Source organism: Vitis vinifera, chromosome 18 (assembly GCF_030704535.1).
Source record: "Vitis vinifera cultivar Pinot Noir 40024 chromosome 18, ASM3070453v1".
Classification (NCBI taxonomy): domain Eukaryota; kingdom Viridiplantae; phylum Streptophyta; class Magnoliopsida; order Vitales; family Vitaceae; genus Vitis; species Vitis vinifera.
The window spans coordinates 6,246,704-6,270,653 of record NC_081822.1 but is presented as its reverse complement, the minus strand read 5'-3'; the positions used below and the strand labels follow the sequence as shown (position 1 = coordinate 6,270,653).

At 33.4% G+C, this 23,950-nt stretch overlaps 2 protein-coding genes across 24 annotated transcripts; both read left to right on the top strand.

Annotated features, from left to right (window-relative positions):
- The first annotated feature begins 1,719 nt into the window (after window positions 1-1,719).
- LOC100242052 (transcription initiation factor IIA subunit 2-like) lies at window positions 1,720-6,168 on the top strand. Its single transcript, XM_002285594.5, has 4 exons — window positions 1,720-1,845; window positions 2,083-2,220; window positions 2,322-2,372; window positions 5,808-6,168. Exons 2-4 carry the CDS (start codon window positions 2,092-2,094, stop codon window positions 5,946-5,948), a joined length of 321 nt encoding a protein of 106 aa, XP_002285630.1. The 5' UTR covers window positions 1,720-1,845; window positions 2,083-2,091; the 3' UTR covers window positions 5,949-6,168.
- Window positions 6,169-7,307: 1,139 nt separating this feature from the next.
- On the top strand, window positions 7,308-21,686 carry LOC104882501 (alpha-glucan water dikinase 2). Of its 23 annotated transcripts, XR_009464925.1 has the most exons (8): window positions 7,349-7,752; window positions 9,622-9,731; window positions 9,828-9,901; window positions 10,952-11,247; window positions 11,335-11,510; window positions 12,143-13,705; window positions 13,791-13,958; window positions 21,082-21,662. XR_009464925.1 is itself a non-coding variant. In XM_059734622.1 (4 exons), the coding sequence occupies exons 1-4, from the start codon at window positions 9,437-9,439 to the stop codon at window positions 12,151-12,153; spliced, it is 279 nt and encodes a 92-aa protein (XP_059590605.1). In that variant the 5' UTR covers window positions 7,371-9,436; the 3' UTR covers window positions 12,154-13,694. The 23 variants fall into 23 exon arrangements, 1 of the variants encoding a protein (XP_059590605.1); XR_009464913.1 differs by lacking the exon at window positions 11,335-11,510 and having other exon boundaries at window positions 7,358-9,088; window positions 9,144-9,736; window positions 21,082-21,657; XR_009464908.1 differs by lacking the exon at window positions 11,335-11,510 and having other exon boundaries at window positions 7,387-9,731; window positions 12,143-12,676; window positions 13,619-13,705; window positions 21,082-21,653.
- The last annotated feature ends 2,264 nt before the right edge of the window (window positions 21,687-23,950 follow it).

Below are 23,950 nucleotides of genomic sequence, written 5' to 3'. Positions count from 1 at the left end.
TTTTGTCTCTCCGACTAACGAGATTCAACCTTAGGCCTTTATATAAAAGATCAATTAAAGAGGGAACAAAGAGAATTCAAAAAAAAAGGAACTAAAATCACTTCGGACTTGAGTTTTTTTTAAGACTTATATTTTATCCTCAACAATCCATCTTCCTCCTACCTTTCTTGACAATCTATCCCACCCTCTCTTAAATTTTGATACTTTAATGTCTCATCTATCTTATTAAAAATAATTTATGAACATCATGGCAATCAATTGGGGTTGAACATATAGATTCATTTGGTGTGCAAACAAATCAAATTTAAAGTTTTCTTTTAATGGTAGATGATGATTGATTGGTTACTTCACTAGATGATGTTTTGTTTATTTAAAAATCAAGAAGATTTTTTTAAATACGTAATCAAGAAAGCTAATAAATATGCTAAAAAGGAATTTTGCATCCTATCTTAAGAACACGTGACAATGTAAGGGCCTGTTTGTTCCTAAATTAAAAAACAAAAAAATAGTTTTCAAGTATTTTTATAAAAATGAGGATGCTTGTTAAGTTGTTTTTAAAAATAAAAAACAAAAAAATTGTTTAGATAAATTGTTTTTAATTTTATAAAAAATTCTTTATAGATTCAATTTATATAATATAAAAAAGAATAATATTGTGTTCAATTTTATCCAATTTTTATATTATTTTTTATTTTTAAAGATGGGTGAATCGTTTCACAGAGTTTTTAAAAACAATTTTTATTTATTTATTTTTAAAAAATTCATAATATTATTTGATTATTATTCTTTATTCTCAATTTTTAAAAACAAAGGGAATTTGAGAACAATTTTTAAAAAACAAATAAAAGATGTTTCCACCCGTTTTTAAAAACAATTGAAAAACACACATATTTTATTATTTTTCTTCTATATAAAATTATTATTATTATTTTCGTTGGACAAATTAATTTCAAATAAAATAAAATTTAATATCTTAAATTTATTAACAAGTCTATTGATCCGTTTAGTCATATTTTTTAAAACTTGTTTTCTAAATGCTTTAATTTTTACTTGGTTTTATTTTATTTTTAAAAACTAATTTAAAAAAAAATTAATAATTTCGTATTTTAAAAAATAAAAAAAACTGTTTTTATATCACACTTCTAGGCCTGGGAATAAAAAATCGCCCCAATGAGAATGAAAATTTTAATATATAGAACAAGTTTGCAACCACAAAAAAGTTCGGCTTATAAGTTGAGGTGGGCTAAACCTCCTGAACTAGGACACATGTAACCCAAACCCAACCCGGTTTGCAAAGTGAGGGTTGGACCTAGTAGGCTACAAAACTTGAAAATTTTAGCTTAATTTTTTATAGCACCCCACAAAAAATATTTGATGTAGTAAACATGAAACTTTAACCACTTATGATTGATTTTATTGGCCCCCTATCCTAAAATTTATTACTAACGTATGATTCATATATTTATTTAGTGTACAACCCTTTTTAATTCTATGACATGGTTTAATTTTTTTTTCATTTATATTTTTTTTAAATTATAAAAATAAAGATAATTATACACTTCTTGGTAAAAATGCCAATTATGAGTTTATTGAGATTTCATTTTACAGTGGTAAAAAAAATTCAAATTCATGCATTTGGGTTGTAATAATAATAGAAGAAGAGAAAGGGCATATCTGTCATTTCAGCATTTTCTCTTCGCCTATATATACCCAAGAAATTAGGGTATAAAAAGCCCCCAATCTCTGTCCGCTCACACTCGTTGGAACAATCCAAGAGCCCAAGAACCAGGAGAGAAAAGCCGGCAATTTTGTCTCTGCTTCCTCTCTCTTCCATCACCATCTATCGTAACTTCAACATTTCCCTTCGTCTTTCTCTTTCCGTTTCAATCTTCTCACATCGACATTGTTGAATTTCTTCTTTATCAGCTTTCGATTTCTCTAAATTTCTTAGTTTTTCTCATGAAATTTCTTCAATCTCTTTATTATATATGATTTTTAGTAGTTTTTTCTTTGTATTAGTTTCAAATTTCACCTAGTCGTACTAGGGTTCCGTGTTTCTGATTTGCGAATGGTTTCTCGCAGATCGTAAGAATGGCAACGTTTGAACTTTATCGTAGATCGACGATCGGGATGTGTTTGACGGAAACATTGGACGAGATGGTTCAGAATGGTACTTTGAGTCCAGAGCTCGCCATTCAAGTTCTTGTCCAGTTCGACAAGGTACAGTTGCTTAGACTTAGAGCTAGTTTTGCGAATATTTATTTAATTTTGTTAATATTTTTGTGTTGTTGGTTGATGGCCTTGTTTTTTTGTGATTTCAGTCTATGACTGAAGCTCTGGAAAGTCAAGTTAAAAGCAAGGTCACCATTAAGGTAAACTTCTTGGATTTTTTTTCTTTTCCCTTTTTGTGGTTGAATTCTGGGTTTTGGATATGTTTATGGATCTCCTGAGAGTTGTGTTGTTATGCACAAGGTTTGTTTCTAGTGCTTGGAATTGAATTCTTAAGTCCAAGAATTTTCTGGGAATTTTTGTTGACTATAGGTATCTCTATTATCTGTCATACGCTATTTTGTTGCCATGAAAATTGGCAAAATGTACATTAGGTTTGCAAGGTGTGTCCTCAATAGATTTGGGAGCTTTGGAATTTAGAGTGTCCTGGGATTCCTGATTTTGGATTTCAAATAACATATTCCAGCTTTTAGGTCAAATAATTGGACCCCGTCAATGTCTACATCCTACTTGAACTTTTATAAACGGTACATTTGGGATTGTATTTTCATTTGTTGAGTGTTTTTGTTCGCAAAATGGATGTTATGTTGTACATACTTGCCACAGGTTGCAATATGTGATGTGGATTCTGGTATTCTTGTTGTTCCAAGGCATGTGTCTGTAGGTTTTGATGCATTAGCTCATTTAATTTTTGTTGTTAGCGCAAGCTAGTTCCAACATGTAACTAAGTTTTCTTTTCTTCATATATGAGTTCAACGTTATCTTTCGAGCTGAAAAGTTTCACCTAGTTCTTTGAATTGATGTGAAAAACAGTTGAATAATTAGGAAAGCATACAAGCAAATTCTTTTAGGTAGCTAAGATGCAACTAATTTAGTATTATAGAACGTGAGAAGGAAAAAAAATGTTTCCTGAGTTAGAAGTTTTCCGCTATAGTTATAGGATGGAAAGATGGTGAGAAAAGGAAAGTGTGTTTTGTGCATTTAATCAGCTTTTATCTACAATTTTTATGGCTTTTTTTTTTAATCAAGCGCTCAAGGACTCTCTTATTTGTACCCTTTTCCAGTGGATTTGCCAACATATTGAGGAGGGTCATGGTTCTCAGTTAGATTTTATTGACCAGTCGTGTGTTAGTTAGTGAGAGGGTGTTTTGTGTGCTTTTTTGAGATGTTTCTGTTTTTTTAAGCACCCCCTTTGTATACCTCCCATGTACTTGGGGTGCACCCTCCTCTTTTTATTTGGTGTCTTTAATATATTGTTGGTTACCTATAAAAAGGATATTGTCCCAGGTATTTGGAAATACTTAATTTGGAAAAAAACATTTTGGGGTAGTTAATGTGGTTTTTCTTTTGTTTGATGTTGATTCTCTGGGTATATCTGACACTCTGATTCCCAAGAGAACCCAGGAAAAGAAATGAAAATCTTGGAATTTTATTGTAGGCTGGAGAAAAAATTGTAAGATTTAAAATTCTCTTAGATTTAGTTTCCTTTCCTTCTCTGCAACCAAATGGAGCTTGAAGGATTTTATTTATTTTAATATATCAGAAACAAAAGATGTATTAATTATGAATAAAAAGTTTATGAGACAGATGAGGAATCCTTTCTAAAGATATAAAAACTGATCAAAATCTAATTGAACTCCTTTACTATACAAGGAGAACTGTACAAAATGCATTAGACCACGTAAAACCATGCATAGATATCATCTCCTCAAAACTGGACTAAGCTCCTCTCATTGCTGATCAATCCCTTTTGTTCATGTTGTTATCTTCTTTTCCTGATTCTACTGCCTTCTATTTTTTTAGAGCTCTTTTTTCTGCAAGCATTTATTCTCATCAATACTCTTTAAATATATCTGAACTCTCTTGGATTTCTGGCCTAATTCTGTCACTGTTATGATTTTTCTCTCAAAGTCCATTATGACAAAGTTGCCTGCATACCTCCTGCTACAAGCTATTTTTCCCATCATTTTGTGCATGTAAGTTAAAGACGCTTGACACATCATCATGTTGTTCACACTCAAACAGTTCTGCTCATGAATTCATCCAACAAAAGGAAAACAAGAAAAATAGAAAAATCAAAGTGAGGTTATACATGCAGTCAAAGTTGGTCAATAATTTCATATAAACATTAATGAATTTCTAGATATGTTCAAAGCTCCGTTTGTGTTATTTTCTTCCTTTCCTCATTCTTCTGCCAATTTTATTTTATTTTATTTTTTTAAGAGCTCTTTTCTCTGCCACCATTTCTTGTCAACAACACTCTTTTAGATATATCTGAACTCTCTTGGTTGCTTTGTTGTAATTAGTCTGCCACTGCTATGATTTTTTTCTCAAAAACCATTATGATAAGGTTGCCCACATAGCTTCTGCCACAAGCTATATGCATGCAAGTTAAAGAGACATGCAGTGTCGTCGTAGTGTTCTCTCTCAGACAGTTCTGCTCATGAATCCATCCCACAAAAGGACAAAAGCAAAAAAAGAAAATCAAAATGAGATCGTACATGCGGTCAAAGTTGGTCAATAGTTTCAGATAAAAAATGATGAATGAAATAGACACAAAACTTCAACCGCATGTGATTAGTCCTTGTGAAGGCTTTTAAGGATTCCCATAGACCGTGTATCTCAGTATTTGTGCTTTGTCCTCTTAACAGGAGGATGCCTTCTTCATATCCCTCTCTTTTGAATATGCTCTTTTTGTTTATCTCACATATCATAGTTTTTAGCACTTGTTTGATATGACATTTCAACTCAGCTATGCTTATTATTTGAAAAGGTGGCAAATCAGTTGCCAAACATTGTTAATGAGCATTGAGGTTCTTGTTCATGTGTTGCAATATCTTCTTCTTTTTGTTGATATGTGGTTTGATATAACACCCTTCCCTTCAGTTCTATGGATAACATTTTCCTTCTATCTACTAATTTATTCCTTTTTTCTTCTTCACTGACTCGACTTTGTAGGTATTTCAGTTACTGCCATCTGCCTGTCAAAAAATGAATTCAGCTCCTCAAAATCGATTTTAATAATTTTAAGTCGATTTTTTACTGAGTGCAGCTGGTAATTCTGTCCTTGTCACCTTTCTTTTAAGAACCAATTTCTAGCAATCGTTCAGCATCTTCATGGCCTTGTTGATGTTATTTTTGGTTTATTTTCTTGTGCATTATGTGTTCTTCTCATGTTCAGATTCGAGGCAGAATTATTTAGACCTAGGGAAAAAATTTTAGAACAGAAACCAATTCAACATCCATTTTTCGTTTGCTTTATTTTCGTTTCTTGCATTATTTGGCTATTTAATCACATGAATTATCCTAACTATGACTTATACTTGTTTTGGGACAATATAATTACAATCTGTACCAACTGACATGTGACCTTGAACTGTCTGGAGCTGTTCTTTCTATGTGGTTTTTTTTTTCCAGCATTTAACCGCAGTGGACAATCTGTCAGGCACTAATTTTGACCTGGCTGGTTTCTCCTGCTGATTGTCCCAAGTTCCCATGTAACAAATTTATTTTATACACCGGTTGATAAGATGATAAAGCTTCTCATGTTTACTTCTTTTTTCTTGTATGTGTTATAGGGACATCTGCACACCTACAGATTCTGCGACAATGTGTGGACCTTCATCTTACAAGATGCTCTGTTTAAAAATGAGGAATCCCAGGAGAATGTTGGTCGGGTTAAAATAGTCGCATGCGACTCAAAGCTGCTGACACAATGAGATGTAGGCGACTGGCATGTTCAATAAAGAGAATATTAGTTTTATCTGCTGTTAGTAGAGGGTGATGGTGGCCAGGAAGATTAGAGAGAGTTTGTGCAATCAGTTGCAGCAGGCAACCATGTAAGAATGCATATAAATTGTAAAAGCCATCAACCTAGTATAATTATTTGATGTTACATTCCCAATTTCGACATAGCAGTAGATTATACCTCTTTCTTCAGTTCTTTATTTCTTTATTCTTTAAGATAAGATTACATTCCCAAGTGTGTATCTTGTTTGAAAAGTCTAGTAAGGGGTCTGTTTCACCATATTTTCCAGACCTATAAACTTAACTTCCTTTCACTAATATAGGGTTTCTGAACCCTCTTCGTCGGAATGCTAATGCATCATCCTACTTGCTGTACCGGAGTATTTTGCTTAAACCTATCTCGTCTTCTCCCAACTAAGTACACACCTATTAGGTCTCTCCAGTCTTTTTGACCCTGGTGGGGAATTGGATTAGAAGTCAACCTTTATCTTCTGAGAGTGCTTATATAACAATTTTTTGTACTTTGGGTGGGAGGTATGATTGGGAAGCTACCTTTCCATCAGTGCTTACATAGTTATTCTATTACGGTCAAGCACCTGACTTCCCTGTTGTCTTGATCTTGTGATTCTAGTAAAAATATTTATAATATTTTTTTATAAATATTTAAGATATACCCAAAATTCTTACTTAAAAATATTGTTACTCTTTGTTAACTTTTGCTAAGACCCTATAATAAACTTATATGGGAAAATTGCCAAAATAATTAACAAATACCTTCCTCGTTGAACAATATTTACCATTTATTTTTATGTTTAATTGAATTTTCCCCTTTACCTTTTATTAAAAAAAATTCTCAAATTATCAAATTTTTAGATAAACATTAAGATTATATGAAATGAATAATAACATTTTAAAATTTTTAATAATGAATTATAATATTTTAAAATTTCATAAAAATTTTGATGTATTTTAAGTCTTTTTTTAATCCTATTAGATTAATTACTATTATAATTTTTACTATAAATAAATATTAAATACTGTTTGAATAATAATGTCATAGTATATTTAAATTATGATTTTAATTAACCCTCTTTGACTTATGATCCTATTAGGGTATGGTTTTAATGTGCTCTCTATATACACCTCAACATGAAAACTCTTATTTGAAAATTATCCTCTATCAAAAAGATAGGGTTTGATAAATATTTGAAAATTATTATTAAAAATAAGAATAATTATTGAATAATATTAAAATCGTTTATTATTATATAATAAATTATCAAAAATACCATCAAAACATTTTTTTAATAACCAAACACTAATAGGAATTGTTTCAAAAATTCCAGTTTCATACTCATTTTTAAGTTAATTACAAAATTTTCTTTTATAGTTTCCTGCCTATATCACTTTCAACTGGCAAAATGAGGGTTTTATAGTTTAAAGATTATCTGCAAAATTTTGAGATTCAAAAATTAAAATTATTAGATAACTTAAAAGTGATCATAAATTATAAACTAGATTTGGAAATAGTAATATTTAATTTTAATTATCTGGAGCACCGCCTTTCAACGGTCACTAGCTAGCGCTCGGTATATATAGTCACCGTCCACTGGCCTTCGTGTATCGCTCTCATTTAGTTTGAAAGGCTTTAGAGGAAACTCTCCTTCAGAAGCTCTACCTTTTCGGATTTGGGAATCCATTTTCTCAATGTCTACATTCATGGTGGAATGGGATTGATTCACTTAACTAGAGCCTTGGTGTTGAACGAAGAATCAGGTTTCTTTTCCATTATTTTTATGAATTTTCTTTTCAGTTGGGTTTTGGTGATATCTCGGTTTCGATTCAAGAAAGTTAAGGAGTCCATTTTTCTTCAATTTAATTTTACTTTGGATGATTCGTTATTCTTCCACATTTTCCTATGAATTTCCATTTCGTTTTACTTTCAGATTATGATCTTCTTTTTCCCTTTTTGGGTCTTGATCCTTTTTTTTTTCTCTCAATCTTCAAAAGATCATGATCTTTTTCTTCGTTATTCTTCCAAATTTTGCCATGAATTTCCATTTCGTTTTACTTTCAGATTATTATCTTTTTCCCTTTTTGGATCTTGATCGTTTATTTTCTCTCATTCTTCCATTATTTTTATGAATTTTCTTTTCAGTTGGGTTTTAATGATATTTCAGTTTCGATTCAAGAAATTTAAGGAGTCTATTTTTCTTCAATTTAATTTTATTTTGCACGATTCGTTATTCTTCCAAATTCTCCTATGGATTTCCATTTCGTTTTGCTTTCAGATTATGATTTTTTTCCCTTTTTGGATCTTGATCGTTTTATTTTTCTCATTCTTCAAAACATCATCTTTTTCCCTTTTCGGGTCTTGATCGTTTTTTTTTTTCACTTTTGGAAAGATTATGATCCTTTTTCCTTTTCGGATTTTGATCGTTTTTCTTTTCCACTTGTCAAAAGATTATGATCCTTTACCCATTTTGGATCTTGATTGTTTTTTGTTTTTTGTTTTTTTTTTATTACTTTTCAAATTTTTGGAGTTTATGTTTTATTTTGAATCTCTTTCAAATGTTTTATTTTCTTTTTCTTTTTTCCTTTGGAGTTCCAAATATGATGAGAAGTTTTTAGGTTCAAAATTTTACTCACATTTTGTCTGAGACCTGACGTCTAAAATATTTAGGTGTTGAAAAACTTGTATCCTGTTCAAATATATATGCCGAGTTATGTGGTTAAGAAAGATCATTAAATCAAACATATACTTGGATGGATAACCATGTTTGATTTTATAGACTGGTACGGGTCTTCAGGAATGGAGGATTTTTGTGTAAGGGAGTTCCTTTGTATATACTTTGGTCCGTCTTAAAAAAAAAAAAACCTCTAATTCACTAGTACAGATGGTTTGTGACTGTATCAAATGTGGATATCCCATTGATTGCTGTTAAACCTTCAATAATTTAATTGTACTGGTTGTTTTAATCACCTCAATTATGGATGTGCATTGTAAGAGATTGCTGTCAAAAACTTCTTATAAGAAACAGGGATCACCGTTAAAAGCTAATATGAGAAATAGAAAAGCTTTTGGGTTTCTATAATGGGAGTAAAGTTGAAGGTCCACCATGTTAATCCTTTCCTGATTGTGTTCTATAATGGGAGTAAAGTTGAAGGTCCACCATGTTAATCCTTTCCTGATTGTGTACATAGCTTCTTATGGTAGAAAGACATATGCTTACATAACTGTAATTTCCTCTGGTTACTACAAAAAATAGTCAAATTTTTGGGAAACATCATAAAATTATTTATTTTTATTATTGTGCAAAGAAAAAGATACTCTTGAAGATGCTCCCATCATTTGGTAACTTTGCTTAGATACTTGATGCCTGTAAATGAGATGTGGGATGTGATGGATTGAGGTTATTTTATTTGCGCATTTACTTGAAATTTCACCCAAACTGTCACTATGGCATCTTCTAGTTCTACCAACTGCACACAGGTTCCTCAAGTTCATCATTTTGACCTTGTGGATAGCATGCAGCTTCAGGTGGTAATTTTCATTTTTGACATGAAGGTTATAAGGTTATAATTTATGAGTTATATTGGCTAATTTGGAAGATTGAATTGACTTTGATTCATTGGTTTCTATAGATTAATGTATCTAGACCTTCAAATGGATGCAATGCTAAAGTTGAACTTCAATATAAGAACTGTTCAAGAAAAGGGATTCTTCCCTGGGGTTGCACTTACCATGGAAATCGGTAATGTGAGAATGGAGAACCTCATCATAGTCTAATTTTCTTTTTATACAGTTGGTTTGTATGTATGAACAATTTTGAATTTTTGTATCCGTACAGGAGCTGGGTCATTCCTTCTGATTATCCTTTAGAGACAAAACCTTATCAGCAAAACTGCTTTGCAGATTCCATCTGTAAAGGCCTATCTTTCTTTCCCTACCTCTTCTCTATATTTTTTATTTGCACTGAATTGACTAGCACAAATTAAGAGTTTAGGGGGTTATACATAAGTTGATGTCTTTGGTTAATATGCAGACTGGATAGCAAAAGGTGGTTCTGCTAAATTTCTTGTCATTGTTTACTAGGTTGAAATTAAACATGGGAATTTCCAAATTGAGATACCTAAGAGTGTGATGCATAATACCTCTCATCTACCTATACCAAAAGTTCTGATAGAGTGAAAAGCATATTTACTGTGGGAAAGCAAGGGCAAGCCAATGAGCTCACTGCGACAACAAAATGTGGTTCTGCCTTTTGCAATTGACAATATCTCAATCTATCAAAGACTTCCCCAAAGAATTAAATAACTATTTCATACTTGCATATTACTTAGCACTGCCTTCTATGTCCATTTATTTGAGAGTTTTGTTTCTTAATTTAGATGTGACTTTTCAAGAGAGCGTATTCTACACTTATTTTTGCTTTCACCTAATTAAGAAAATCAGGGCTTTTTTGGCCTTTCTTTCCTTGTTAAAATGAATAACATGTGTACATAGATGGTCATGGTTCTCAATGAAAAGTGATTGAGAGTTGCGAAGAACAATGTATGTTTGTGTAGTCTGTCTTTTCTTATAAGTTTCAAGAAGGAATATCCTGCACACTTGTTTAGGAGAAGTTGAGCAATGTATCTATTTATTATTTAAAGCAACATGTGGAGCATTCATCTATCTACCTAGGGGTTTAGCCCTGTATACATTTAAAACAGTTCATTTATTATCGCATCTTCCTTTTACTGTGGCACTAGTTATATTAATGGGCTTGTGCCCCAACTCCAGTTGTTCTGCCAATGGTGCATATGCATGTGCTAGACAGCCTTATACCATATAACAGCCCAACTTCAGTTGTCCTCTCAATTCAACTGATGTTGAATTATTGAACTTTCACAAAGAAACTCACTAGAGTTTTCATAATTTCTTTGGAAGTGTCACCAAATTTGGTGTTGGTTTTTTATATTTCTGATGCAGCAAGACTATGAAGATGGTTTGAGGGAGCTTCAGAGTCAGTTGTTGAAGTGAATTTCCTTGCATGAATTGCAAAGTAATATTCTTAATGTGGGTGCTAAAGCAATGGCTGGTAATAATGCACAACCTAGCTGCCAAACACCTTTGACCATTGGAAGCATTACGTCAGGAAGTGGTTAGAAAGGCATTCGTAGGGACACACCAAAAGGGCTGGTTTTCCATTGATGAATGAGAAGTGTATTGGAGGAGATAAAGTGATCCTGCAGCAAAGTTATTGTGTTGACTACTACAACATGGTGGTTAGTTTTCTTTTCTTTTGAGAAGTGTATTGAAGTGAATTTCCTTGCATGAATTGCAAAGTAATATTCTTAATGTGGGTGCTAAAGCAATGGCTGGTAATAATGCACAACCTAGCTGCCAAACACCTTTGAGCATAGGAATAGAAAGGCATTCCTAGGGACACACCAAAAGGGCGGATTTTCCATTGATGAATGAGAAGTGTATTGGAGGAGATAACGTGATCCTGCAGCAAAGTTATTGTGTTGACAACTACAACATGGTGGTTAGTTTTCTTTTGATGAAATTGTGGTTATGCTAAAGAGAGTGAACAATGTGCTTCGAAACTCTTTGGACCTTGATTTTTGGCTAACACTAGGTCACTTATCTGTATAAGTTGGCTTGTCAAATTGTTGCATCATGATCAAATCCTATTTCATGGTGAAGCTTGTGGGGAATCTTATCTGACAATTTGTTAGTGTTCCTAAACTCTGGATTAAATGATTAATGGCATTATTCTTACTGGAAAATTTTCTGCATGTACATATGTATTCTGATATCTAACTATTATATAAGAGGAAGGACGATTCCAACTATAACATTTTGTGCTTCTAAGAATCATTTTCTTTTTCTCTATTCTAGACTAATTGTAGAAGCACATTGGAAGTTGGTTGCCAAACTTACACAAAATTTTAAGCATTTATGCACCCCTGTAGTGTGGCACCACTTTAATATCTGTGTTTTTAACTTGACCAAGTAAAACTGGATCTTGCTGACAAACAATAAATGGATTTAATTTAGACTTTCCCCCCCTAAAATATGGATGAGTATCAGGTATTACTTTAATGGATTTGAATTCTATGGACTTTGATGAATTCAAGTATTTGTTGAATCTTTTGATTTTATTTCCTATTTTAGGTCCTTTTTGAAAATGGTCGGGGCTGATTATGGCATAGTGGTTGCTACAAACATGAAAAGTGCTACAGTGCTTCACTAAGGTGAATCAAAGTTGTCCCCAGGGGAAGTGAGTTAATTGTTTCCTGATCTAGTAAGAGACTGTTTTAGAAAACTGAACATAATAAGCATTAGACTCATTTGGTGGTTGTTGAGTATGTGAACCGTTACTTCAACAGTTGGGCTTTATCACTGGTTGTCAGGCCTCTCCACCAGAGATCTTGCATGGAAAATCAAAGCTGCTTGATGGAGCATGTCAGATCTATTTTACTGACATGTTGATTGGAAAAGGATTCTTCCAGGTTAACATAAGCAAAGCATTTGTTTTTATTACACACACACTTTATCCTGACTGCACTTGTTACAGTTGGTCGCTATTAATTTGCATCAAAGGTAGTTTTTGGGCCCACCGTTTGTCATCTGGTCAGGTGGATCATGGATAAAAGTAATGGGTCAAATTTCTCAACAGGCCTAAAAGCTATGAATCCACATGGAAAGGTCACTCTCTTTTTCCCTCCTTAATGATTACTTATGTTGTTCTTACGGTTTTATGATAGAAATTTAAGTTGTATTTCTGTGGTGCCACTAGTTTTGCGAATATGCATAAATGTAAACTGCCTATGAAGTTTAAAAAGGTTTTCATTTGCATTCTGTTGTTTGCAACATTCATTGACTAGTTTTAAAACTTCATATGTTTTATTATTATTCATCTATTTAACATAGAATAAGTAGAGTTGCCACTCTTAGTAGTCCATAATCGAACACAATGATTGTATAAAAGGAAAAGAGGGCTTGTTTCTATCTCATACCTGAAGGGTATGATTTTTAGTTGCAGCAACGTTGCAGGTTTAGTCACAGGACCCAACAAAATATTGGGCTTTAATTATTACATCTTTAGCAATAAAAGATCACAATAATCATTTGATTTGGGGACCTGTACCTGGGAATGAGACCCTCATAGCATAACGACCTTTAAGGGGTTATTTCCTAGTGCAATGATGACACTTCATTCATTTGGACAATCCAACATATGAAGATATGTATTGTCTCATACCAATTTCCAAAATATTTTCTTTATTGGAATAGGATTAATGGCCATAGTTAGGGTGTTGCAGAAATGCTTTTTCCTCATTTTCTAATGAAGCTGCGTTTTTTTAATTAATAAGCGCCTATCTATTTTCTTCCAAATATTCTAGTGAATGGCAGCAAAATGTCTGTGCCTGGCTCCACCCTCATAAAGGAATTTGAATGCCCAATGCCTTTTTAATGGTTTTGTCCAATTGAGTTCTTTACAAATTCATAATAGCATCAGATTTTCCTTACTTGTGTAGCAAAACTTTATTTATTTGTTATATAGTCCTTTGTTTTGTTTTTTTTCTTTTTTCAATTACCATAGCTTTCAAAGTGGAAACTAAAATAGTCCTTTGATGTGGGTTGAAGAGAATGGGAAAGGTATTGTCAAATGGTTGGCTTGATGAAATAATATCATGAAGAAAAGAAAGAGGCTTAGAGATCATTGATGCATTGGTGAGGTTGATATTTGTAAATTAAGTTGACTATCTGTAAAAAAATTAAGACTGCATCTGATTGTACCGCAATTGATTTTTTGCAGAATTCCAATTCCATGGCATTCAGAAATGTTGCTTTATATGTTGAATAGTTTTGGTGGACTTGAAGCATTGGAATATTTCAAAACAAGGGTGCAAACATAATTTAAAAGGCTCAAGGCACACCAAGGTGCAAAGTCTTCCTAGAGCCTAAGGCGCAAGATGCACATAAGGTACAGGCTTTAGTGAAATGAGCCACGCCCTGGTAAATTTAATAATCATTTACATGTCCTAAGCACATGTATTATCAAATATTATCCAAAATTGCAATCTAATAAACAAAAAACATAAAAACAAAGAACTCCAAGCATAAAAACTAAGCATCATGGTTGCTAATACATATCCAAATCCAAAGTTTCCAAAACAAAACATGAAATTGTCAACAATTCAACATGCAAATATATGTGTACACAATTCAAAAACACTTGGATAACAAATTTGTTCAAAATAATCAATCATCACCCATCCTCCAAATCCACCAAATCAACATCATCATCATCATCATCATCATCATTTCCATCACCACATTTTTTCATCTTCATCTATTAATGAAATAAAAGGCATAGTTTTATAGCTTGAAGCTATTCCCCTCGGTGACAGTATTGTGCTTAAGTTTTTTCAAGCTCTAATATCCAACCTAGCCTTCTCAATTCCAATAGCTCTAGACATCACCCCATGTCAAATCATCATCATAAAATGCAAAATCATCTTGTGCACCTCCATGAGAATCTCCATATTCCATTCTTCCTATTAGTCATTCATTGCTATCATCTATATCTTTCAAGGAAATTGGGTCGATGGTGTCACATTTATTGTATCTTCTCTTCAAGGCTTGATTATACTTAATGTACACCAAATCATTCAAGCGTTAATGATCTAACCTATTTCTCCTCTTGCTATGAATCTACAAAAATTTATAAACTTATAAATATATTTTAAAGTTTTAACTTTTAAATTTTTAGTTACATTCAAGACTATTACTTGTAATTATTTTAGTCACTTACATTTTCAAAGATACTCCAATTGCGTTCACAACTCAATGCACTACACGTCAGGTTGAGGACTTTCATTGCAAACCTTTGAAAATTTAGCATTGAATGTCACACCTTATTCCAAATGACCCTCCCTTGAATTTATATAGAGAGTGGGAAGCTTCTGGAGCCTCTTAAAGACATCCACTAGCGGATAAGTGTGGAAGGTTATAAAGAAGCCAAATAAATGTCCACACATTTCCACACTAAGGTAGAAAACAAGGGAAGAGTATGAAATTATCTAGAGAGTTCCAGAGGTCTTTTATACTTGTACATAGCCTTTGTCTAAGAGTATCTAAAGAATTCTTGATTTGTAAGGAGTCATCCAAGGTTCCAAAGAAGTTCTTAAGGCTATAAATAGGTGAATGCCTCATTTGGCCAAGGCAATAAGCAAGTAAGCTTCCAAAGCATTATAAAGCATCTTTTTCTTTAAGTGTTGCCTACATGAGCCTTCTAAGTTTCTAAGTCGTGTGCATACTTAGCTTAGTTAGCTAAGTAGGTGGGTGAGGTTGACTTAGCAACACCAAGTGTCTTGGAGTTGTCTAAGTGCCATGTTAGCTTTAGGAGAAGTCTAAGGTGGTGTTTGTTTTTTTGGCTTTTTGCTTAAAGTAATTTGTTTTCATAATTCAGGTTGTTTGTTTTTCTACTTTTTTATGACTTATTATAAGCTTTTTACTAAATAAAAAAAGCCAAAATATGTAACTTTTTCTAAATAGAAAAAAAAAATATTGGTTTTTCTTTACTTTTTAATGCTTAATAGAAATAAAATACTACAAAAACAAACTTAATATTTAATACTAATAAGCATTAAGATTCTATTTAGAATTAAGTAAAAAAACAAACACCACCTAAGTCTATGCAAAGCACAATTGCGAAGCAGGCATAGTAAAGAAAGCACATCGGGCTCCAACGTTGAGGAGACTAGTGAGCAAACCCATGGAAGGGGGGATACCAAGCCTACTACACGTGGTAGGGGAAGGAAAGATAAGTCCTGTAACTCCTTTGCCAACATTGAGGCAAGGCTAGCTAAAGTGGAGTTAGCCATGTCTGGGAAATGATGGACTTGATCGAGCAAGGCATGAAGAAGAGCATAAAGGATCTAAGAGAGCATATCCAAGACAAAAAATGTTCCCTTAGATCAGATAAAGGGGTGTTAGGCTTACAAGTTCCTATAATGTCACACGAGGATTTCGTGTCCTTCAAAGACAAGGTCATGAGCATGCTCACTAATATGGAGTCAAGTGTGGAGGCCTTGGTTACTCGCATGGAGACCTTGGTTACTCACATGAAGACCCGAGACCAGGAGGTTAGGCAAAAGTTGGTCATCTACAAGACCGCTAAGTCTACGTGGGTCATGGCCACTCATGAGGCACCAAGGGTGGAGATACCAAAGCCACATGTCTTCAGTGGCAAAAAGGATCCTAAGGAGCGACAAAGTGCTACTTTGAGGCCATTGCACTAGCCGACGAAGCCACTGAGGTGCGTACCGCAACTTTATACCTCACCGATATAGAAAAAGCATGTGCACCATAAATACTTAGGATTCCTTCAAGAAGGAAATAAAAGAGCAATCCTATCCCAAGAACATGCCTTACTTGGCTAGAAAGAACATGAAGCATCTCAACAACACACGTACTCGATTTGTGAGTACGTTAAGGAATTCTCTACACTTATGCTTGAGATACTTAATATGACCGAGGATGAGTTATTGTTCAACTTCATGGACAACCTACAACACAGGGTCGAGCAAGAGTTGAGGCGACGTGTTATCCAAGACCTAGCCACAACTATGGCAGCGAAGTCCCTGGTTGAATACAAGAAGGAAGACTTTTCCAAGCCCAAGCCACAGTCCAAGGGTAATCACGCTAAAGAGGGGGGGGGAGGGGGCGCGGAGATAAAGGAGCGAAAGGCTACACCGTTACTAAGGAAGGACTGAGAAAGGGCCCTAATGGCAAAGATGGTAAGAACAAAGATAAGCGGAAGGAGTTCACGCGCTAGGACCAACTACTTCCTATGCGATGATTTATATTGGGCATGAGTTTGTCTTAAGAGAAGGGCCTTAAATGCTATGATTAAGGAAAAATAAAATGAGGGTGATGCTCATATCAAGTCGATGCAACTCCTAAACGCCCTCAAGGCTAAGTCAGTGCCTAAAACACCTTAAAGCAAAGGGCTAATGTACGTAGAGGCCCTTGTAAATGAGAAGCTCACCAAGGCTTTGGTGGACATAGGTGCCACACATAACATTGTCTTAGAGGATGAGGCAAAGAGATTGGAGCTCCAAGCATCCAAGAAATGAGGATGACTCAAGGTAGTCAACTTTGCTACCAAGCCGCTACATTGAGTAGCATATGAGATGGCTATATGCATAAGCTCATGGGAAGGAAAGGTTGACTTCATGGTAGCAGCTATAGATGACTTCAAAGTAATGCTAAGGATGGACTTCCTAAGGAAGGTCAAGGCTATGCCACTATCTTTCTTATGCTCAATGGCTATCTTGGAAGAGGAAACGTCGTGCACGGTTCCTACGGTCACTGAAGGTTCACTTAAGACCCCTTTGCTATCGGTTACGCAAGTGAAGAAGGGGTTAATGAAGAAAGTAACCTATCTTGTAGCACTCAGGGAAGGATAAGGAAGATGATTCAGGGGAACCCATGCTTAAAGCCATCAAGGGTGTCGTGATGAGTTCAAGGACTTAATGCCGCCTAAGCTACCTAAGAGACTCCCACCTAAAAGAGAAGATTATCGTAAGATTGATTTAGAGTCGGGAGCTAAACCCCTTGCCATAGGGCCATATAGGATGGCACTGTCGAAACTGAAAAAACTAAGAAAACAACTTAAGGAGTCGTTAAACACGGGCTTTATACAACCATCCAAGGCTCCATACGACACGTCAATCTTGTTTCAAAAAAAGCATGATGGGTCCCTAAGGATGAGCATCCAACAAAGTGACAGTAAAGAACAAGTAGCCCATCCCACTCATTGTTGACTTGTTCGACCAGCTTGGTAAAGTAAGGTACTTCATCTAGACTTGCGGTCAGGCTACTACCAAGTAAGAATAGTAGAAAGGGATGAGCCAAAGACTATATGTGTGACTCGCTATGGCTCATATGAGTTCCTAGTGATGCTCTTCGGTCTCACCGATGCACCAACCATGTTCTGCATACTCATGAATAAGTAAAGAACAAGTAGCCCATCCCACTCATTGTTGACTTGTTCGACCAGCTTGGTAGAGTAAGGTACTTCATCTAGACTTGCAGTCAGGCTACTACCAAGTAAGAATAGTAGAAAAGGATGAGCCAAAGACTATATGTGTGACTCGCTATGGCTCATATGAGTTCCTAGTGATGCTCTTCGGTCTCACCGATGCACCAACCATGTTCTGCATACTCATGAATAAGATTTTTCACCCATATTTATACAAGTTTGTGGTGGTGTACCTAGATAACACAGTCATCTATAGTAGCACCCTGGAGGAGGATATGGAACATCTAAGGAATGTCTTTAAGGTGCTATGGCATAATGAACGAACTATACGGGAAGAAGAAGTGCTCATCCTCTAAAGAAGAGGTGAGCTTCTTGGGGCACCGTATCAAGGATGGCAAGTTGATGATGGATGACAACAAAGTCAAGGCCATCCAAGAGTGGGATACCTACCAAGGTACCTTAGCTAAGATTTTTCCTTGGTTTGGTTGACTACTACCGAGATGGTTCATCAAGGGCTACTCAATCGAGGCAACTTCATTAACGAATATGGGCTTGACTACTCCACTATCCATATTATGCATATCGAATTCCATTCCCTCTACCAAATGATTGCAACTTTTCATAAAATTTCCAACAAGTCTCCTTAGCATGCCTTGGTTTTTTGCAATAGACACACCACAAGTCATCTTTGTTGACTGGTGATCTAGACGCTTCACTTTCTCCATAATTGTTGTTTGGCAGTGTGGAGTTTGGCTTCATAGTGATAAGAGTTTATCCTTTTGTTGTTGGAGTGTCAAGCATAACACTTTTTTATCTACTCTTAGAATGGATAAAACATCATTTGGGAGAGGTAGATCTTCTTTTCCAAGGACCTGAACCTTCACTTAATCATGTTGGAACTGAAACCCATCAAGAAATCATATTTGAGCATCATGGTAGCATCTTCAATACACTTCCATCTTAATATTCAAATAGTAATCTAATTCTAGCTATAAGTTTTTTTATGATATTATTGTGTTCAATAACAGAAAAAGTACCTTGCTTGGCAGCACCAATCTTGGTTTTTTATTTCGTAGATGTGGGCAGCATCCCTCACTTTAGCATATGGTTTGCCTAACAGTCTCCCAAATATCTCTAACTATTGTCAATAACATGCACGTCCAACTGATTTCCGGTTGCATTGAATTCCACAACCATGACATAATCATCGAGTTCTCTTCATCAATGCAATGAAATTTAGATCATCATCACTCAGGATAGGTCCAATTAAATGACTCTCTTCCTTTTCCCTTAAAAAACGTTTGCATTAGTTGAGACTATACCAAGTAATTGCAACCATTAAGTTTAAATGGATTTTACAGAGATTTTGATATTCTACGAAAGGGTTATTGCTAGTCAGGTTGGGAGCAAAGTTTGAAGATTTGATGATTTTTTATATGTCAAACATATTAGAGTAAATCAAAAATAATTTTTGTAAATTTGAGAGAGGAAAATTTTATGAGGCTATGCAGGCTAACATTTTTTTGTCTTTAGTGATGCATCAAACTAGGGATTTGTTTTGTGTTAATGCAACATGGGAAGGTTATTGCTTATGCTTCACCAAGGTCTGAGGGGGAGGGGGTGGTTAAAAAAAATAAAACCCACTTCTCATAAGGGGAATCGAACCTCAAACTAGTTTCTGCCCCCGCCCCCCCTAAAAAGCGTCAAGGTTAGGCCATTGGGCTAAAGCCCACGTCTTTTATAATTGTTAAAATTTACATATGTCTTAGAAGTTGCCCCTCCTAAACTGAGATCCTGGCTCTGCCACTGATTGTAACCTGATGAGTGGAACTATCCTACTAATGGCTTAGAATTGACACTCGTGGTTTTTGCCCTTAAGATTTAGAGACATCATTTGTATGTTGAAACATGTGAGATTTACAAAGTCCACAAAAGCTTAGATTATTTATTGTCTCAAAAAGAATTGAATATATGAAAAAGGAGGTGAATAGAGCTCATCAAGGACTATGATTGCTCTATTCTGGATCATCCTGGCAAGCTGAATGTAGTTGTTGATGCTCTTAGTATAAAGTTTAGTGGTTCTTTGGCAGGCCTATGAGGAAGACAACCTCATTTGTTGTGTGATTTGGGCAGTGATTAGAGATAGGATGAGGTAAAGTTTCATGAAGACCATGAAGGAAACCAACATTCAAATCCACTGAGGGAATCTTACAAACTTGACCAAGTGAAGGGAGCAGCATTTTAAAATGAGGATTGGCTGATTCACACTATCTAATTATGTTATCAAAATCTTTCATGCTTTGATTAACTCAAAGCTTCCTAGCTATTGAGAGACTTTGTTTATCACAACCAAGTCATCTTCAACACATCACCTTGGATAAATCTTTTCCCAGAACTCCTTTCTAAGCTAAATATCATGCAGGTCATAAGCTCAAGGACACCAAAACACATGCACACACACCAAGTGATTGCCATTCTACCTGATGCCCACAATTTGGATGGTTCTAGAATCCCATCAGGCTGCATGAAAAGATCCTAGAATCCCAAGTGATTGTCATTCTACCTGATGCCCACAATTTGGATGGCTCTGCCTCCCCTCTGACCTGGCCATCCAAAATTTTTCTACCAAATTCTACCACACCTCTCTTTGCTTGTAAAGCTTTTGAAGCATAAACACATCTGGTTCTACTTTGTATGATGTGCTTCTTTCTTGCAAGGTGCTAATGGATAGAATTGTAAGCCAATTTGATAGAAGAGTGAGGCTGCTAACCTGAAGAGTGAATCTCTGATCCTGAATATTCACCACCAAACTCTGATCTCAGGGGCCTGACCAAAAAAAGGCAAATGCTCAATTGATAAAAACCTTGATAATAAACATGGAAGTGTTGAAAAATAGACACAAAGCTGATCTACTTCTGGGTCATTGGATATTATTTTTTTCCTCATTAAACCACATGTTCCTTGTACCAATTTTTTCATCTTCAATCAAGAGAGCCTCAGGCCCCAATGAAAAATCGATGTGTGCATACTGCATACTGACATGGGTTTTGTGATGCAGATTCTCTTGTCTCAAAAAGGTAGTAGTGATTGAGAATTGCGTTATGTTTTAGAATATAAAGCAGGTTCTGTTCTTCTGTGAATAATTTACTACTAAATCCCTTATAACTAGTATTTTCATATTGCGATGACCCTGTGGTTGGGATTAAGATGATTCGGTTGATTTTCTGGTTCCAGCAACCTTTGCAATTCACATGTTGTGCACTGGGCTTCAGCAAATTGGGAAACTTATTCATGGCTCTTTAAAAAAATTAAATTAAATTAAATCAAAATGTACTAAACGGTAACCTTCGAAGAAGGTTTTGGTGCGTGTAAAGGAACATGTCCGGACTCCTGAGGGGACTTTTGGAAACCGCCTTTCTATGCATAAGATTTCTTCATTGAAATAGATACTATATATTTTCCTTTCAGGTCAATTATATCACTATATTTTATATTCGCCCAATAGGGACCACCAAAGCATGACTTTTGATATCTAACGCGTATGGGACTTACTCCACTCTTGATTTGCTCATTCGATATGATTTAGATTTTCATGTACTCTCAAGACTTGGTCCACAACGAATATTCGTTTGCTTTAAGCCTTTGTGCCATCTTCCCCTTGAATTTTGTTCTCCTCACAACACCGATTTTATTACTTTTTTTTATTCCCCACACAAATAATTTGTAAATGGTAAAAATTATTATGATTTGGATTTTTTTTTTTTTGAAAAATAAAATGGTTTTGTAATTAAAAAAAAAATAGTTTTTATTTTTATTTTTATTTATAAATATGTAACTTTTGAAATGAATTTAAGTGGATATTTGATAAATCAATTTAATAACTTAATTTAAGTGATTAAATAATTTAAATATGTTTAGTAAAATAATTTAATGACATAATTTAAAGACAAAAATAACTTTAAAAAATAAGTAAAAATAATTAAATTTTTTTTAAGTTTACATCTTTATTTTATATTTTTATCATCGTTCTAATTATTTTCATGATCTTTTTTGTTACTCCACAAACTTTTATTGTTATTTGATCTTTTTTGTCCTAATTATAATTTATATTGATAAATTATAATAAATTTTAAATTGATTTTATCAAACAACCTTAATACTTAAAATAAAAATCAAATGTTAAGTTTTAAATTAACAACTTAAGTATGATTTAATTTAAAATCAACTTAAATCAATAAGTAATAAGTATTAAATTTTATCAAACATTTTCTCCATATTTTTAATTTTTTTATTGTATTTTGAGTAACAATTAAAAATATAAAATATATTTTAAATTTTTTTACATGCATTCTGATTTCATATAGGATAAGTCAAAATTACTATTTTTATATTTAAAATCCCAACTAAAAATTTATTTTTTTAAATAATTAACAACTATCCTCAAAAACTATATTTTATTTTTTATTTTTTCTAAAACATTCCAAAACATTTTTGCATATGTGTTTGATCTTTATTTTATCAATCAAATATACAACCATAATACATATTATGCCATCTTGTAAAAAGGTTATGCATTCCAAAAAATAATAATAATTTCTCATGTTTGGTTATTATATAAAAAAATTAAATAAAATTAAAATTGATTAAAAACTCATACATTAACAAATGAAATTAATTTAAAATATCACGCGTAATTTTTATTTTATTTTATTTTTATTTTCTTTCAAACTTTCCGACAATCAAACATAAACCTAAATGCAATTTTACTATATATAAGTGTGATTTCAAATAAAAGGTTTTGTGGGAATTTTGTTGTCACCAAGAAAACACCAAGTATTAATAAATATTATAGGAACACTTTTTCAACCCACCTTTACCACCACCATTAAGCAAAGGTTGAGAAGAAAAGTAGCAAAAAAGTTGGGCAACAGCATTTTGAGCACTGCGCTTTCCAAGGAGGAAATTTATGGCCAGGAAGAAATTGTGACAAGTCATTAACAATTTTGGGTGGATGCTTTTGTTTATAGGACTAATGATAATATTTTATACATTTTCTTAATTATAAATACGATCCCTGAGGGGTTCCCTTTGAAACACATCAAAAGTCAATGGAATGTATTTTTATAAGAAAAAAAAAATCAAATATTATGTTTTATATATATGAAAGATAAGGGATTGTTTGAAACTATTTTTTAGAATAATTTTTTATTTACAGGATAAAAAACACTGGAACATATTTGGTAATAAAAAATTATTGTTTTTAAAAATAGAAAATATGATATTTTTAAATAATATATTTTAGTTGTTTTTATTTTATAATTGTTTTAATAAATAATTATATAAACACATAAAATAATTAAAAATAAAATACTACATATAAAAAATATTTTTAAATATATTTTAAAATATTTAAAACAGATGAAAAATATTTTAGGCTTCCAAACTGACTTTTGTTCTATAAAAATTGGATAATAATTTTCAAATAAGGCGTTATCCAATCCCTTTATATAAACTAATCATGATTTTTAGGGATTTCAATATCTCCATTTTTATAATTATCATGCCAATATTTACAATAGTTATGGCTAATTTACAATGTAAAATGATGACGTAGGAGGACATTTATTATTTTTTGTTACAATAAAATTACAATTAAAAATGATTTATATCGAATATGATAAAATCGCAACTAATCGGATTTTAACAAACTTCAATTATGGGCAAGTTTTAATCTCTCACATTTAATGTATGTTACGAATCCACTAGAATTTTAGAGTGCTTTTATTTAATAGTATTTTTACTCGAATCATTTTTAGTGAAATTGTTATATTAGAGAGTGTTCTTAAGAAAATCACTCATCAAATATTTATTTATTAAATATTATAAGTGATTTTTAAAAATGTTTTGTAACTTTTGCCAAAACACTT